The 14,776-nt window shown below is 38.5% G+C and overlaps 1 protein-coding gene across 1 annotated transcript; it reads right to left on the bottom strand.

The window, feature by feature from the left end:
- Nucleotides 1–444: 444 nt before the first annotated feature.
- Nucleotides 445–14,776, bottom strand: crispld2 (cysteine-rich secretory protein LCCL domain containing 2). The gene is made up of 15 exons (XM_004067317.5): nucleotides 14,623–14,776; nucleotides 12,947–13,296; nucleotides 11,866–11,984; nucleotides 9,567–9,699; nucleotides 7,856–7,971; nucleotides 7,443–7,543; nucleotides 7,003–7,185; nucleotides 6,862–6,922; nucleotides 6,679–6,745; nucleotides 6,456–6,586; nucleotides 6,159–6,202; nucleotides 5,992–6,064; nucleotides 5,631–5,706; nucleotides 3,956–4,086; nucleotides 445–1,984 (listed from the first exon to the last, which is right to left on the bottom strand). The coding sequence occupies exons 2-15, from the start codon at nucleotides 13,244–13,246 to the stop codon at nucleotides 1,924–1,926; spliced, it is 1,596 nt and encodes a 531-aa protein (XP_004067365.1). The 5' UTR covers nucleotides 13,247–13,296; nucleotides 14,623–14,776; the 3' UTR covers nucleotides 445–1,923.

Genomic DNA, 14,776 nt, shown 5'->3' on the forward strand with positions numbered 1-14,776 from the left:
CACATTTGCCAGTTCAAGCCATTTATCTGCAACATTTCCAGCAGCCTGTCTGACCAGAGATTAACTGAGGCTGAATATCTGCCTTAAGGGAAAAGTTTGGATCTGAAGGCAGTTTTTACTGTAACATCACCTCACTGTAAGGAATAAAGACAATGTTTTAAATAAAATCTTTCCTTTATTTACATTAAAAACAATTTTAACAAATGGAATGTTTAATTTAAAAAAGGGTTTTGTGAGACGTTCGTCAATTTTTGAACTTTTATTAATAGTGAGCCTTTCATCAGTGAAGCCCCACTATGAAATGGTGTGATTTATACACTTTTTTTATTTATCACTAACTCACTTATACAGATTAAGTATCTGTTTGGGATAGGTATTGAAGCTTCTACCAAGCTATTTAATCTTTTAAAAAGTACTGTTTAAAAAAAACACAACACATTGAAATGTATGTAAAATACTTTACTTCCATGTAGTGCAAAAAAGTACAAACACATCCTATATTTGTTAAAAGAAAAAAAATATATATATAGATTTATAAACACAACAGAAGCAAATTCACATGTTCACATCATTTTTACTTAGGGATCATTTAAAAACAACAACATATTTATTTACATTAACAAAAGGAACATTTTTTAGCATTCCCAATAGAACAAACAATAGAAAAGGCTGTGTCTGCTGAGCATAGGGACAAGACTGAGGTAGAAAATAATTAGGAAGGTTGGATAGACTTCTGTTTGGCTTTTTGAGTTTTCATTGATTTATTTATTACACGTTTTTGAACTGTCCTGTATGCTTAGAAAATTTGACAAAACTTAAAATATCCTGGCATTCTGGCTTGAAATTAACATATTAGTCTTGGAAAAGCAAAAAATACTTTTATCTCTTATTTTGATTAGGAAAAAAGTCTTGTTTTCTGACACAGCAGTTGCGGATTGTTTACGTGTAAACAGAAATAGTATTGTGTCTGAAGCTGTGCAGAGCGATGCTGAAGTTTCATATTTTCTCCAAAGTGCACAAATTGCAGTTTACCAACCCTAATTTTAATGATATTTAACCTCAAATATAAAAAAAAACTTTTCATGAGGGAAAAAATGCAACACATTCAACAGTCTAGGATGGGGGGGGAGGGCAACGCTGCTTTTCTATAGACGAGAGTAAAAGAAAACAAGTCAAAGGAAAAAAGCAGAAAGCAGAAAGCAGAAATACTTGTTTAAAAAATGGATTTTACTTCTTTAACCTTGAGGGACCGGCTGCTATGAGGCTGCTGTTTTTCTAAGACCCCATCACCATCAACACTTACTTAACTCTGCTTTTCTCATCAGACAAATGCTTCTCCTCCTCAGTTCTGCGGCCGAAACCCCTCCAAACCCTCACTGATCACTTCTTTCTGACCACCCAACAAAAGCTCTTTTCTCATTAGAAAAGCTTACCGGTAGATGATCAAATGTTTATTAGCTATTTGAAGGGGCTTCACAGTCAAAAATGGAGAGGGTACATCTTCACTGGGTAAGAAAAAAGAAACTTAGGACAAATGTGAACAAAACAAACCTGTTGATATCCTATAATTCCTTTTCAAAGCGAAATATAAATGCTCTGTACATTGTGATTAAATACAGTGTTATAAGTATACATTCGCATGTATGTAAACCACATAATAACAGGAGAATATCAGTGTAAACATGATGGATCTTATCTCATTCCCAGCACCAGCTGTTCAACTCACTATAATGTGTATATATATATATTTTTTAAACTTTTATATTATTAAAATCTGCAGAAAGATGAGCGGACAAAACTGAAGAACTGTCATGGGGCCAAAGTGTCAAACTAATGAGCAATGAGTCAGAGGAATCCATGGGGAGTTGACTAAAGCCACAGAAGGATGAACGTCACTACATCCGACCATCCTGCCCGCAGGTTTCAGATGAATCCCACCCTCACAGCAAAGAGTCGAAACGAGCCTCCCTCCATGTTGCTTTTGCTGAGATTTTTCAAAAAAAAAAACACAGACATTTACCACCAATTAATACATCATGTGCTGACAGAGTTTTACAGAGTCTATAAATGTAGAGAATTGATGAGAAAAAAAGTCATCGAGACTGAAGGACCGTTTTCGAGAATTTTTAAAATGAAAACAGACTTGATGGAGAGTCGTGGTTTACTCAGTTCATTTCACTTACCACGTGTTCAACTGGACGACTGTAATCAGTTCATTAGTGGAGAAACCTTGAATCTAAGCCATGATCAATAATCACAATGGTGTCTGATCACAGATTATAGTCAGTGTAGAAAAGCTCTGACAGCATTTTCAGCCTGGAGTAACTGGATAGGCTGTGATTACCTCTCTCTGGCAGAAAGCAGACCAAACGTGCCATAAAACTGGCGCATGGTGCAGCCTTTCGCTCAGGCATTTACTGACCTCCTGTCCCAATGCCCTCACTGAAGTGTTTGCAGTTCTGCATTAGGTTTCAAAGAACCAACCTTGAAGCCATTCAGCACTTTGCACACTCAATTGAAATGCCTGAATAAAGTAAGCAAAGGTTCCATGTGTGGCCTATTCACAAACCAAACCACACCATTAGTCTCTCAACCTCATATTCCAGCAGAATGGCCACAGAGACTTCTCTGCCCAAACTGGAGCTGCCCTCAGACACAAGAGGGATTTGTAAAACATGGTGCGCATGCGGGAGAGCTGCCACATTCAGAATCCCCATAAACAGAAATTAAGAAAGGAGGGAGAAGATACATGACTTTACTTTGGAGATTTTTGTGTTTCAAATTTAACAATAACTATTTGGTTTTCAGTCTAACACTCTACTCCCATTTAAACATAAAAAAAAAGAGTGTGGACACACTTTTTCAAGTTTTATTTCGTTAATGAGTTGTTTTTATCAGACTCTAGTGCATGGCAAATTACAAAATTATACTTTTCTTCAATTAATATTGACATTTTTTTTTTACCTCTTTTTTAGTGTTGTAAGGAAAAAGGTTAAAAATGACATATGGTACCCTAAATACAGTAGTTCTATTTTGTTATTCATTCTTAAGAGGAAAATCTTGTAAAATGTCTCCTACAACGTCATTTTAGTGTACGGTAGTTTGTGAAAGTACTTGTGAGAGGACTTTTCTTTACCCCCACACCAAATGTGACCAAACTGCCCCCAAATATATGAATGTGTGAATATGACGGGCTACAGCCAAAAGGTAAGGTCTGTGACTGTACATAGACTATACACCCTCCCAACTCCTTAGGGCACATATGTCAAACTCAAGGCCCGGGGGCCAAATGTGGCCCTCCATGTCATTTTATGTGGCCCCCGAGAGCATAAAAGTTTTTGATTTCTTAAAATAAAAAATAAAAATTGGTGTGTATTTATTCATAACTAGGGGGAATCTGCCTTGAAATATCGGATTGGGCAACTATACATTAGGATTTAAACACTGTCCATATAACCTAACCTGACAGAATCAAATTTAAAAGGATTTATGGTAGAGTAACAAGTAAACATATGTTTTCTACGCAACTGTAACTGTCACTTTCAAAAGTTATAATAAATAAAGAAATTAGTTGTTTAACATTAAGGAGTAGTTACTTGTATGTTTCATTACATTTAGTTACATGTATAAGTTATATCCTGCCCTTTGAGGACAGCCGCTATACTGATTTGGCCCTCGGTGGAAATGAGTTTGACACCCCTGCCTTAGGGCATGACCTAATCACATTTACATCCATAAAGTAGCATTGTCAGAACAAAAGGAACTCAACTGTCTTTAAAATTTCTTATTTTAGCAAAAGCTCAGATTTTTCTGAGACACTTCAGTTTCATCATATGATATGTGACATTTTCTGAGCTGGAACACATCATAGTTTACATGGATTTTTAAACACAGTGGTCAGAAACTGATCGAAAAATTCGGCATAATCTGTTATTCACAAAAAAGGGAGTGCTACCTTTCAGACTGGATGCCGTTCTTCAGGACTCCAGCATAGCTCTTTCTCCTTTCTAGCGGCAGAACATCAACCAAACCACCAGAAGCTTTGATCACCCCTGCATGGATGGCTGCTTTACAAATACTGGAGTTCTGTTGGGGTATGAAATGTTTAAAAAAAAGAAAGTTAAAAGACCATGTTGCCAACATGAATATTGTTCATTTTTTCATTATTAAACACAGAACGCATCACATCAGGGCTGATTCAGGCTGTACAAAACCCACATGGATGTTCCCATATGGAGTTAGGTCTGAGTAACAGGCCTGGCTCCAGAACAGCAGACAATATGAGTCCTTATCAGCTGAGCAGCATTACTCAATCAAAACACAGAGGACACTGTGCACACACCCTACCAAAGACTGTAGCCAGATGTCAGCAGCATTTAGCCCTTGAAATTAGCTTGCCAGACGTCCCTTAGGCCCGAGTGGCGCTGTGAACTGTCCTTGTCTGGATGTCGGCAAAGCCTTGTTTTCGTTTTTGCTAAATCCAACATGAGCACAGAGGAATGCCATACAAGAAAAAACTCAAACAAATTTGGTCTTGTTGTGTAATGGTCTTGTTACGTACTGTTCTTAATCCAGATTTATGAGAATTCAAACGCTGATCTTAACCAGTCCTCCTTCTTAAGTCTACCTCCTCTGATGTAACTTAGCCTGGAATATTACTCAGTTGAGCATCATCATTGCTTCATATGAGTAAACACATTTTTGCCTTTGGATGGTTGCCAGTAGTTCTGTGGTTAAGGTTAGATTCCTACATCATCATCTTGAGATCATCTTCTTTGCCTGTGCTGATCATTTTGAGGGATTACCAAATGAGGTGTGAAATGCCCACAGTAATGTTTGTTGGCAGCCTTGATTACATTCAAACTCAAGCTTCATGTTCATGTCTGTCAGTGTTCAAGAACATTATTCTCCAAAGGACAGCCCTCAAAAATATGTTCCTGCAGTTCCCAGCCTGCTTTTTATTAGTAGCCAAACAAATTTATCATAAGAGAACAAAAGGTCTTAGATCAAAGAACAACAATAGACTTTCTGTCCTTTATAGCAAAAAGGTTGTTCCATTTTTATGTTATTGATTAATTCTGTTTATAATTCATACTTATTTTTTATATCTAAAACATCTCAATCATTTACATTTGACCCACATTTCTTGATATTTGAGATTTGGGGATTTTTTTTTTTCCAGAAACAGTTAATTTAACCTGTTGGTGTCTCTATAGTAAACTCTTCCATAGATTCTCCCTGTTGTCTGTAATGTAATTTGACAACACAATGGCTGTCTTAATGTTTTTTTTAATTTTTTTATTTCTAGTACTTTAAAATTGGTTTACGGTCGTTTTACTTTTTCACTTCTAATAGTGGTTAAAAAATTGTACTAGATCATTTGAACATGCTGGGATTCTAACATTTGTTATTGAAATACAAATATACATGTTTTTTTTGTCTGTGGTAAGATATGACAACTTAAGGTAAATTTTCCACATGGTGTCATAAAATGAGATCACCTGTGAAATTACATATGAATTTGGGTTTTTTGTATTACTGTAATTGTAATTGTAAATGTAAGGCAGAAGCAGGCATCTGAGGGTCTCATCAAGATAACTTATAGGATTAAAAAGATAATTATTACTCACATCTGCATAAACGTTGCTTCCAATAACAGGAGACCAGTAAGAAGGCTGTGTCTTGCAGTTTGCTGGACAGAAAACTCTGGAAGAGGAATCAGACATGAGTACAGCCGAACACTCATGAAAGCTGTTCATTTAGCATCAGTATTAAAAAGGCAAAACTTCAATCTGAACATTTCGACATATGCATTTATGTCTGTACAATCCAGTGTGAATAAACATTTTTAAGATAAACCCAATACAACAATAATGTTAGATACAGGAATTATTGCTTTAAAGAGTTTAATAAATCTTCAAATTGAAGCAAAATTTCCTTCTGGAATAAAATGATTGAGCAAAAAGTAAATGGCAGGATGTGTAAATGCACCTTGGACAGTGTGAGGAGGGTCTTTTGAAAGGGCAGATTTCAGCCACAGTGGTGTAGCAGTCAGCCGTATATTCTGTCACACAGAGGGAAGCACAAAGAACTTCAAATGTTAAAACCAATATGCAATCCAGAACAAAAAAAAATCTTCTGGGGAAGAATTTTCATACCTTCCACTTTGCTCACGATAAAGGAATTAGCTGGTTTGTATTTACTGTGAAGACAAAGTGTAAACAATGAAATCAAAATGTTTGTCTTTGTTGTAGTAGCTAAAGAAATCCCCACATTTCATTTTTTACGAAGCAAAATGAATTCAGCTTTGTGTTGTGTTTATTTAATGGAAAATAGGTTCACATAAATCGTTATTTGCAAAGTTTATACCTTTACTTTAAATCCTATTAGTGGTTTTCTGTTTTGTTTGAGTGACATTTCATATAAGGCTATATAAAAGAAAAATACATTTCTACCTGAGCGATTCAATTCCATTTTTTGTGGATCTGACAAAGAACGGAGACTTTTCTGTCCTTGTGATGTCGACCAGTCCTCCATTGTTGTCAATGACACCAGCATGAATAGCAGCACGGCAAATACTTGATTGCTGTATTGATTAAAAGTATGTTTTTATTCTAATATGCTGTGCATACAAGTGCTGATAATATGCTAATATGCTCGTTTTATCAGAAGACTCACAGCATCATAAGAGACCGTTCCCCAAACGTTTCCTTTTGCATGCAGACAGTGAGCTGGACACTTGTGTCTGGAAAAGATTTTACATTAGAAAGAAACTGTGCTGCCATCTTGAATGAATAACATTTTATGTACTTCAAGATACATTTGTAATATGTTTGTTTTACTTTATTTTAACAAACTGACCTGTTGCAAGTTGATCCTTTGCACTTATCACGCAGTTTAGTGTCACACTTGATGTTATGAGCTGCAACATTAAGGACATGAATTAAGTAAAGGGGAACATAATCCTTCAGCTTTTATATTTTAGAATAACTCTGTTTCTACCAAGGAAAGTTCTGCTGGAAGGCTTTGCAGCCGGCGCTCTGGGTGTGTGAGGCCTTGTTGTGGGGCGTTTGGACGCAGACTTCCTGGGAGCTTTTGGGGCCGGTCTCGGGGTGGTGCGAGGAGGCAGCAGTACCTGAGGCTTCTCTACCTCGTTCATGTCTGCAGTTTCTGAATGCTGGGAGTCTGTAAATAGAAGCAATGTTTAGAGTTTAGAGTATTTTGTAATAAACTATCTATTTTCAAAGTTTGTTATATGTTTAAAATTTACAAGTTCACATGAGTAGCAGGGACATGACACATTGCTCTAATTGGTCAGTAAATGGGCACGAAATGTGTGCAAAAAATTCAAAATTGAGTTCAAACCACGTAATACATCGGAAAATTTAAAAAACAATAATAAAGTCTCTTCAAAATATATTAATGGAAATGTCCGGGCTGACCTTTGTAGCACAAATTATTCCGACATCCTCCTCCAAAGCTGGGAGGGCACTGGGAACAGGGGCGGCCGTGCCGGTATGGGGCCTCCCCAATCCAGTTTCCCCTGTAGAAGTGGTGTACAATGAATAGCATTATGAATGGAGAAATTAATCACCTGTCAAGCATTCATGTACTCATAGCTTTTTAATAACTTCAGCACTCGTTGGCTTTAGTCAAAGCTCCAAAGCTTTTTGCTCCTGCAGACTACTGAAAGGACTCTTCCACTTCTATATTATCTGTTGTTTACTTTGGAAAAAGTTCTGATGAGATCCTTAAACTTCCAAAACCCAGCAATTCCCACACATCTACTAAACACTGTTAGCTTTGACAGCTCTGCAAGAATGTGTGCAAAACATTGAAAATGTATTGATCATACTTTGGGGAATAGTTGCACACAAGGTAAACAGCGGTCTCCCATATTTCTCCCCACACGTTCATCTTTGGACACACATGCACGGCACACCCCACTCGGTTAGTGGTTGCCCAGACGAGCTGTAATGAAGAAAACAACTACATTAGTGCTTTGCATTTTTGAATGAAACCACATCTGGGAAAGTCAAACACCAAACCTTGTTTCTTTGGTTCTTTTTTTTGTATCTTGTTTTTCTCTTAGTTGTTTAGAAGGAAGCTTTTAAACCATCACTTAGGATAAATGTGACTACCGTATTTTCCGGACTATAAGTCGCACCGGAGTATAAGTCGCACCAGCCCAAAAATGCATTATAAAGTAGAAAAAAACACAGATAAGTCGCACTGGACTATAAGTCGCATTTTAACTTTCACAACCTTATATGACACAATCATAGCAGACTGTTTATCTAATAATTTCACAGTAATTTTTTCTCAAACTTATTTATTTATTCTTTTCATGAAGCATCATTGGCCAACTAATACTCTGTTTTCATCCTGTATTTGTAGAAACAGTTGTCATTTTTATTGCATTTCTGAATCTATGAAATCATTGGAAAATAGAATATTATGTTGTTAGCCTTCAAGATCTTACTGTAAAAAAAAGTTTGCTGATTCTCTGAGTCACTTAACATCCTCTTAACACTTAACATACCTCATACATCAAATTGACCCAGGAACATCATCTCTGTTCCTCACAAATGAACATAACAGGAGGGTTAACAATGTATTTATTTCAATTTATTTCGAATATAAGTCGCTGCGGAGTATAAGTCGCCCCCCCTTGCCAAACTATGAAAAAAAGTGCGACTTATAGTCCGCAAAATACGGTAATAGGATTTCCAGGAGTGAGTGTTTTTTTTTGTCACAGTCAAAGGCACACCAACCAAACCTTTTTTTCTCCTTTTAAACATTTTTCTTAACTTGAATGAACCAGTGAACATATCTCAATTATTAGCTGACAGTTTAAGCTTTTAGAAAATAAAGTATGAGCTGCTTGATAAATATAGTTTTTGCCATTTAGACAAAAATACAGAGCAGTTTAATTTTAAACTTCTCTTCCGTCTTTACAATCAGGCTCTCTGAGGAACCTTCATCTTTTTTCTAGTACACTTGGACACTGGAAGTGGTGAGTCAGCACTTGCTAACACATGTAAGCATTTGCTGGCCATTCAGTAAAACGCAGCCAGACGTAGCAATAGAGTGTGACTGCCTGGACTGCAGACACATTAACAAATATAAGACAAAGGCAATGGTGTTGAGGCTCAGTTGTGGCACAGCTGACTCCCAGTAACATCTTCAAAGGAAACCAGGTCAACCAGTGCAGGATGTCGGGTTTGTTTGGAATTGACGGCCAGATGGAAGCGATCAGGTTTCAGGAGAACGCAAAAGGAAAAGAGTGGGTATTTCTGTAAACTCCACCCAGCATCAGCAGAGAACAGTCTTGAGGAAAAGGAGGCCAACTCAACAAATTCTGTTTCCTTTTGAAAGGTTTTTTTTTTTATTCACAGAACATTTTCGGCGTATCTCCACGTCTTCTTGCAATTCTTTCTTTTTTCTTAACTAACTGCTGAAGTAGTAAAGAAAACATTCTACAAATAAGTAATGACAAATAATCTTGTTTCTTTATTACATATCAACATTACCAATATCCTCGCTGTGGTTCAGCAGCGCCTTACCTGAGTATAATGTGTGCACATGGGCCCGGAGCAGCGCTCTGGACACCAGGGGTTGCACTCACTAGGGTATGGATAGGTGTAATCTTTGACTTCATCATACCAGGCCTGAACATGGAAGGCAGGCGAACGGTATCTGTAGGACACACACACAAAAGTATTAAAAAAAACAAATGAAAGACTACAAAAGGGGACAATCTGCAAGAGCTGTCAGGTGCTAGACTGTGCAAGCACTTTCTGAATCTCCCTTCACACTCTCAGTCTTCATGTGTGTGAATTTGACCTGAAGAGAAGAACCATTGAACGCTCGGAGGAAATCAAATCAAGTTTGAAAAAGGAAACGGAATCGGAGCAAGCATAAACACGGTTTCATCCTCTGATAAATCCATTTAAGCACATTATAAACATCTCTTTTTATGGTGCTGAAAGGTAGAGAGCTTATTAGTGGATCAGAGAAGGAGAGTAAGGAAAAAAATGCTTCAGCTTTAGGATTTACTGGCACAGGACAAAAGGAAGAGAGTAGGGAAGGAGAAGGAGGGTAGATTCCAGGAAGGGCACCTGCTGCTCTGGCAATATGCTCCTGGACACAGAAACCAGCTGTCCGCTCAAAGACCACTTCCTAAAGGTTCCTCAAGTTCTCTGGAGAAGATTATGATCTTTGCATAGTGGTTCATATGGATGTTAGTCTATTAATGAAACATATGTTTTAATCTCCAGGGGGGGCATCATCATTATTTTTTCATTTAAAGAAGGGAAAGCTTTTTTAAATGCTTGGCTGACATTTGTAAAGAGACGTAGACTGGCAAAAGCACTAGGAACACATTTTTTATAGTTCATCCATCATCCATCTTCTGATTCCACTCTGCCCTGATCAGGGTCAGGGGGGTCGCTGGGGTCTAAGGTAGAGCAAAAGCAGGGTACACCGTTAACAGTCTGTTGCATGTCCACACGCAGACACACTCACACCAAACGGACAATTAAGGGTGCCATGAGGCATGTTTTGTGCTCTGGGGATGAGAGTGGCCTGAGGGAGCCTGCACATTCACAGAGAGAACATGTACGCAACACACAGAGCCACTACACAGCCCTGCAGCCCTCGTGTTTGAAATAGTCTAAACTTAACTATTGTTTTTTCCATGAGTCTAAAGCCAACTCGGGCCTCCCCTGTTTTTACGGCAACAATAAGACAGAATGTGGAATACTAAAGGATATGCCTGTGTGTGCTCTGAACACAGAAGAGTCTGCTATGTTTGCAGAGTGAGAGTTTACAAAACCACCTGCTCCGGTCCGTCCTCTCACACATGGAATTGCAGTCAGCTGCTGGATGTGGGGAATCCATGTTGTTAAAGTTCATGTTTTTTTTAGCCTCTGTCCATGGACTCTGAAACCATGCATGGAGGTTTTCAAATGACTCCTTTTTTCTAAAGAAGATGCAAGTGTGCAGGACTTCAATGATGTTGCACAGAGGTGATCATAACCAATCAGAGATCTGTTATGGTTTTCAATTTTTAAAATCCGTTGAGCTTTGCTTTGACCATGAAAAGCTATTTTAAAGAACTCACAAAAAGCAAACACTGAATGAATTTTTCAAGTGGTAAAGCTGCAAGAAGACTACGTGGAGACAAAACAAAGCCGTAAAGATGTCAAAGAGGACTTTCCAGCTTTAGGACCTTGAGATCTGTCCAAACAAGTCCAGGTCATAATTCCCCCCAGATACTTGCTTAGAGACTGGTAATGTAATCATAACAGCTTTTGGATTTCATGGTGCTAAATCATTAAGAAAATCTGTTACGGTAATGAGTTTTTAATTATATATTTGTTTGCTTATTTATTGGCAGAAAGACAGCTAAACAGTTTTATATATAGACCGGGACCAGAAAATTTACAGCAAACTGAATTTCTGCTGTTTTATATAAATAAAACACTATTTCCACATAGTGATCATTAAAAGTCTGGCAAACTGTCCAGAGTGTACCCCAGCTTTCTGGGATAGGCTCCAGCATCCGCATGACTCTAACAGGAATTGAGTTTGGAAAATGGGTGGATCTTTTACCAGATGGACAAAGCATTTAGGAGGAGCCAAAAGAAATTTGTTTTAAATGGATTATTTGAATCGCAAAATGAACCGTTCCTTAATAAAACAGATTAATATATATTTTTTAGGAAAAAATAAATATTTTTCATGCTCAAAATAATTTGTAAAAATCTCATAATACCGCTGACCTTTTCTAGTAATAAAGACAAATAGAAAACTATGAGAGTCTTCATAGACACAAATAGAAAAGGTTTTATAATTTCTTACCTGCCCCAGTGAACTGCCAGGTTTTGTCCAATAGACATGAGCAGATCCTGAGGTCCATGCTCCCACCGACACTCCTCTGCCCACTGAGTGGCAGAGCGCTCCAACTCATCATCCCAGACCTGCAATCAAAACAGAAAAGTTCTAATGCTGAGGAAGAAGGATTTAGACACGTCCCTGCAGTAAGGTTCCCTCTGCATCATCTGGATCAAATTCTGACTGTCAACTGACCTCATGCTTCAAGGCTTTCATTTCCTCTCCATGTTAATGAGACAGATCTTTAACCTTTAATACTATCATTTGAGTTTCCTGGCACCTAAAGCTCTAAAAAAAAAAGATAACCAACAATAACAGCAGAGTCATCTAGGTTTCCTGAGCAGGGTTCCTTGCAAGGAAGGAGAGTAGCGAGGAAAGCTGAGACGACACCTGACTCCCTCTGGGGAGAGATCCACTGCAAATACAGTGAGGCCTGCACACAGCCTGGCCCCTCAATCCACAACTGCTCAGGAAATTTCCAGCCTTTTGCTGGTCGCTAAAATGTATACACACAGACACCACAATAACCCCAGTCATTTACTGATGCAAACACACACTCTGCTTGTTTCATGGAGTTTGAGAGCACTCACTTAATCTACAGACATTTTCCTACAGGTTTCAACCACAATCCAGAGACATGCAGTCTTTCCGTGGTTTCCAATAACCCTCTGTTTGTATCAAAAATAATCCTCCTGTACCATTGACAAATATTCCAGGGAATCTTTGTTTTTTGGTGTGTTCTCTCATTTATTCTACTAAACTAGGCCACTTGCAGGTTTGAGTCAGCATTAATATTCTAGCTGTAAAAATGTGGCACAGCAGGCTAGCAGTGAGGTGAAATGATGATCGTTTGTTTCCAGGAGGAACACCTATGATTTTATTGCAGCACCCACTCTTTTCTGAGCACCATTAAACTTTAAAGTCTCATTACTAACCTTGTTTTCACAAAATGAGACCTTTCAGATGTGAAGCCAAAAATTGAAACTGTTGCTCTGTGTTAGATTAACAAAAATCAAGAGCATGTCTAAAATAAATAACCTGGTCTCACCATGTGCTCCATGTTTGCTGCAGAAGGGTAAACACTGCTTCTCAGCTTGTTGTGCAGCAGAAGAATCTCTTCACGGTCAGACCAGAGAATGGCTCGCCGGCTCCTGTTGGCTGCTGCATCACTGGCGCCTTTCTTGCCTGCGTCTTGCTCATAGCGACTCAGCAGCTCCCTCAGCTCTTTGGAGTCGGGCATGAGGAGCGAGGAAGAGTTTGTGACACAGAGCAGCAGGAGCGAGAGGATGAGCAGTCGGTGAGCAGAAAAGCAGGTCATTGTGACACTCCAGCTCTGAGTTCCTTCCATGATGGCTCTTTTTCAGTGTGCAAGCTGCTGCTTATAGTCTCAAACACAACCTACGGAGAAAGGGTTACAGTGAAAGTTTCCCTGCTGGGCAAACAACACAGATGAACTAGTTTAAAGTAAAATTAGCGTTCTTTTTTTGTAGAACTTATGTTTGCTGGTTAGGATGGCCTAAACTAACTGTTTTATAATCTAGGTTAATCCATCATCAGAGAAGTTTTAATCTCTCCAGGTCTGTTTTAATCCGATAAACATTCAGTATCTAACTTCACACTGAAAGTTGCTGCCCTCCACATCAATCCCAGCACTCTCACCATGATCCTGAAAAAGAATCACCTGTTCTCATAGGCTGTACAGGTAAAGCACAAATTTATTTGTGCATTGTGTGAATATAGATAATAATTTTCGATTACTATTAAACTAATCTGGGTGTTGAGGTCAGACACTAAAAGTAAAGACCTGAGTTCAGCTGAGAATCTGTGACCTGAGTAAACCTTTGAGCAAAACATTTGATTTCATTCACAGAGAGCAGCAGTTCTCTGCTTGACTTCCTCCTGCAAGGCAGCAAGCAGGTGAAAGATAAAAACTCTGGCAAACATCAATTTAGAAAATTAATATGAAGAGCGACAAGCAGTCAGTCAGCGTGTGATCAGGAGAGATTAAAAAACAGGCCAAGTTCTCACTTGCGCAGGTTGTTCTTACCCTTGAATCCCTTCATGCTTTTCCTTCTGGCTGGGGAGGCAGTTTGAGGTCTGGCACCAGTTCTCTGTCAACATGTCGTGCCAACTCTGGGCACTGTGAGCCAGCGGGCAGCCTGGCACCACACCCTTCTGCCACTGAACCTCCACCAGCTTCCCTGTCTGGGCCCTTCTCATGGCTATCAAGAATTTTATACTAAAGTGACAGACAGCACAGAGATCTTGGACATGTGTTGTCCACATCATTTCTGTGATGTCCTCTTTGGCCCTGCCAAGCTCCTGTCTGACCCTGATGAGGACCTGCGTCCACTCCAAGCTTGAAAATAAACAGCAGCTGGTGCAACAGTGAAAATTTTTGAAGAAATGCACATTTGAAATATTCTTGTTCACTTCATCATAGTAAAAATCAAAAGCGAAGCTGAAGCTTTGTTGTTTTTTGTGTGTTTGCCCATTTTCTAACCTTTAAGATTACAATCTTAAAAATCTGGCAACTAAATTTAAAAGTATTACCTTTTAAATTTCTCAACTGTGCCTTTACAATGAACACTTGCCATTGAAATACATGAAAAGACTGTAAAGAGTGTTAAATCTCTCTGAACGTGTGAAATGCAAAACTGCAGCAGACTACCCTAAAGCTACATCTTGCAACCAAATGTGCGTAAAATCCCATCTTTTCCTCACCTCTGTTTTCCAGTCAGTGTCCAGCTGTGTGAGGATTTCTTAGCAGTTTTTTTTTTTTTTTTGAAGAGACTGTTTTTTTAAATTTCCTTTTGGGCGGACTGGGCTGCTGCTGCTGAATTCTGGTGGTGTTCTTCAGGCTCACAAGGACTGTGTA

Source organism: Oryzias latipes, chromosome 3 (genome assembly GCF_053564925.1).
Source record: "Oryzias latipes strain Hd-rR chromosome 3, Olatipes_Hd-rR_3.1".
In the NCBI taxonomy this organism is placed as follows: domain Eukaryota; kingdom Metazoa; phylum Chordata; class Actinopteri; order Beloniformes; family Adrianichthyidae; genus Oryzias; species Oryzias latipes.

Coding starts and splice junctions, on each gene's coding strand:
- crispld2 (XM_004067317.5), bottom strand. CDS start 13,246: ATGGAAGGAACTCAGAGCTGGAGTGTCACAATGACCTGCTTTTCTGCT. Junction 6,746..6,861: donor AAAGGATCAACTTGCAACAG/GTCAGTTTGTTA, acceptor AATCTTTTCCAG/ACACAAGTGTCCAGCTCACT. Junction 4,087..5,630: donor GAAGCAACGTTTATGCAGAT/GTGAGTAATAAT, acceptor ATACCCCAACAG/AACTCCAGTATTTGTAAAGC.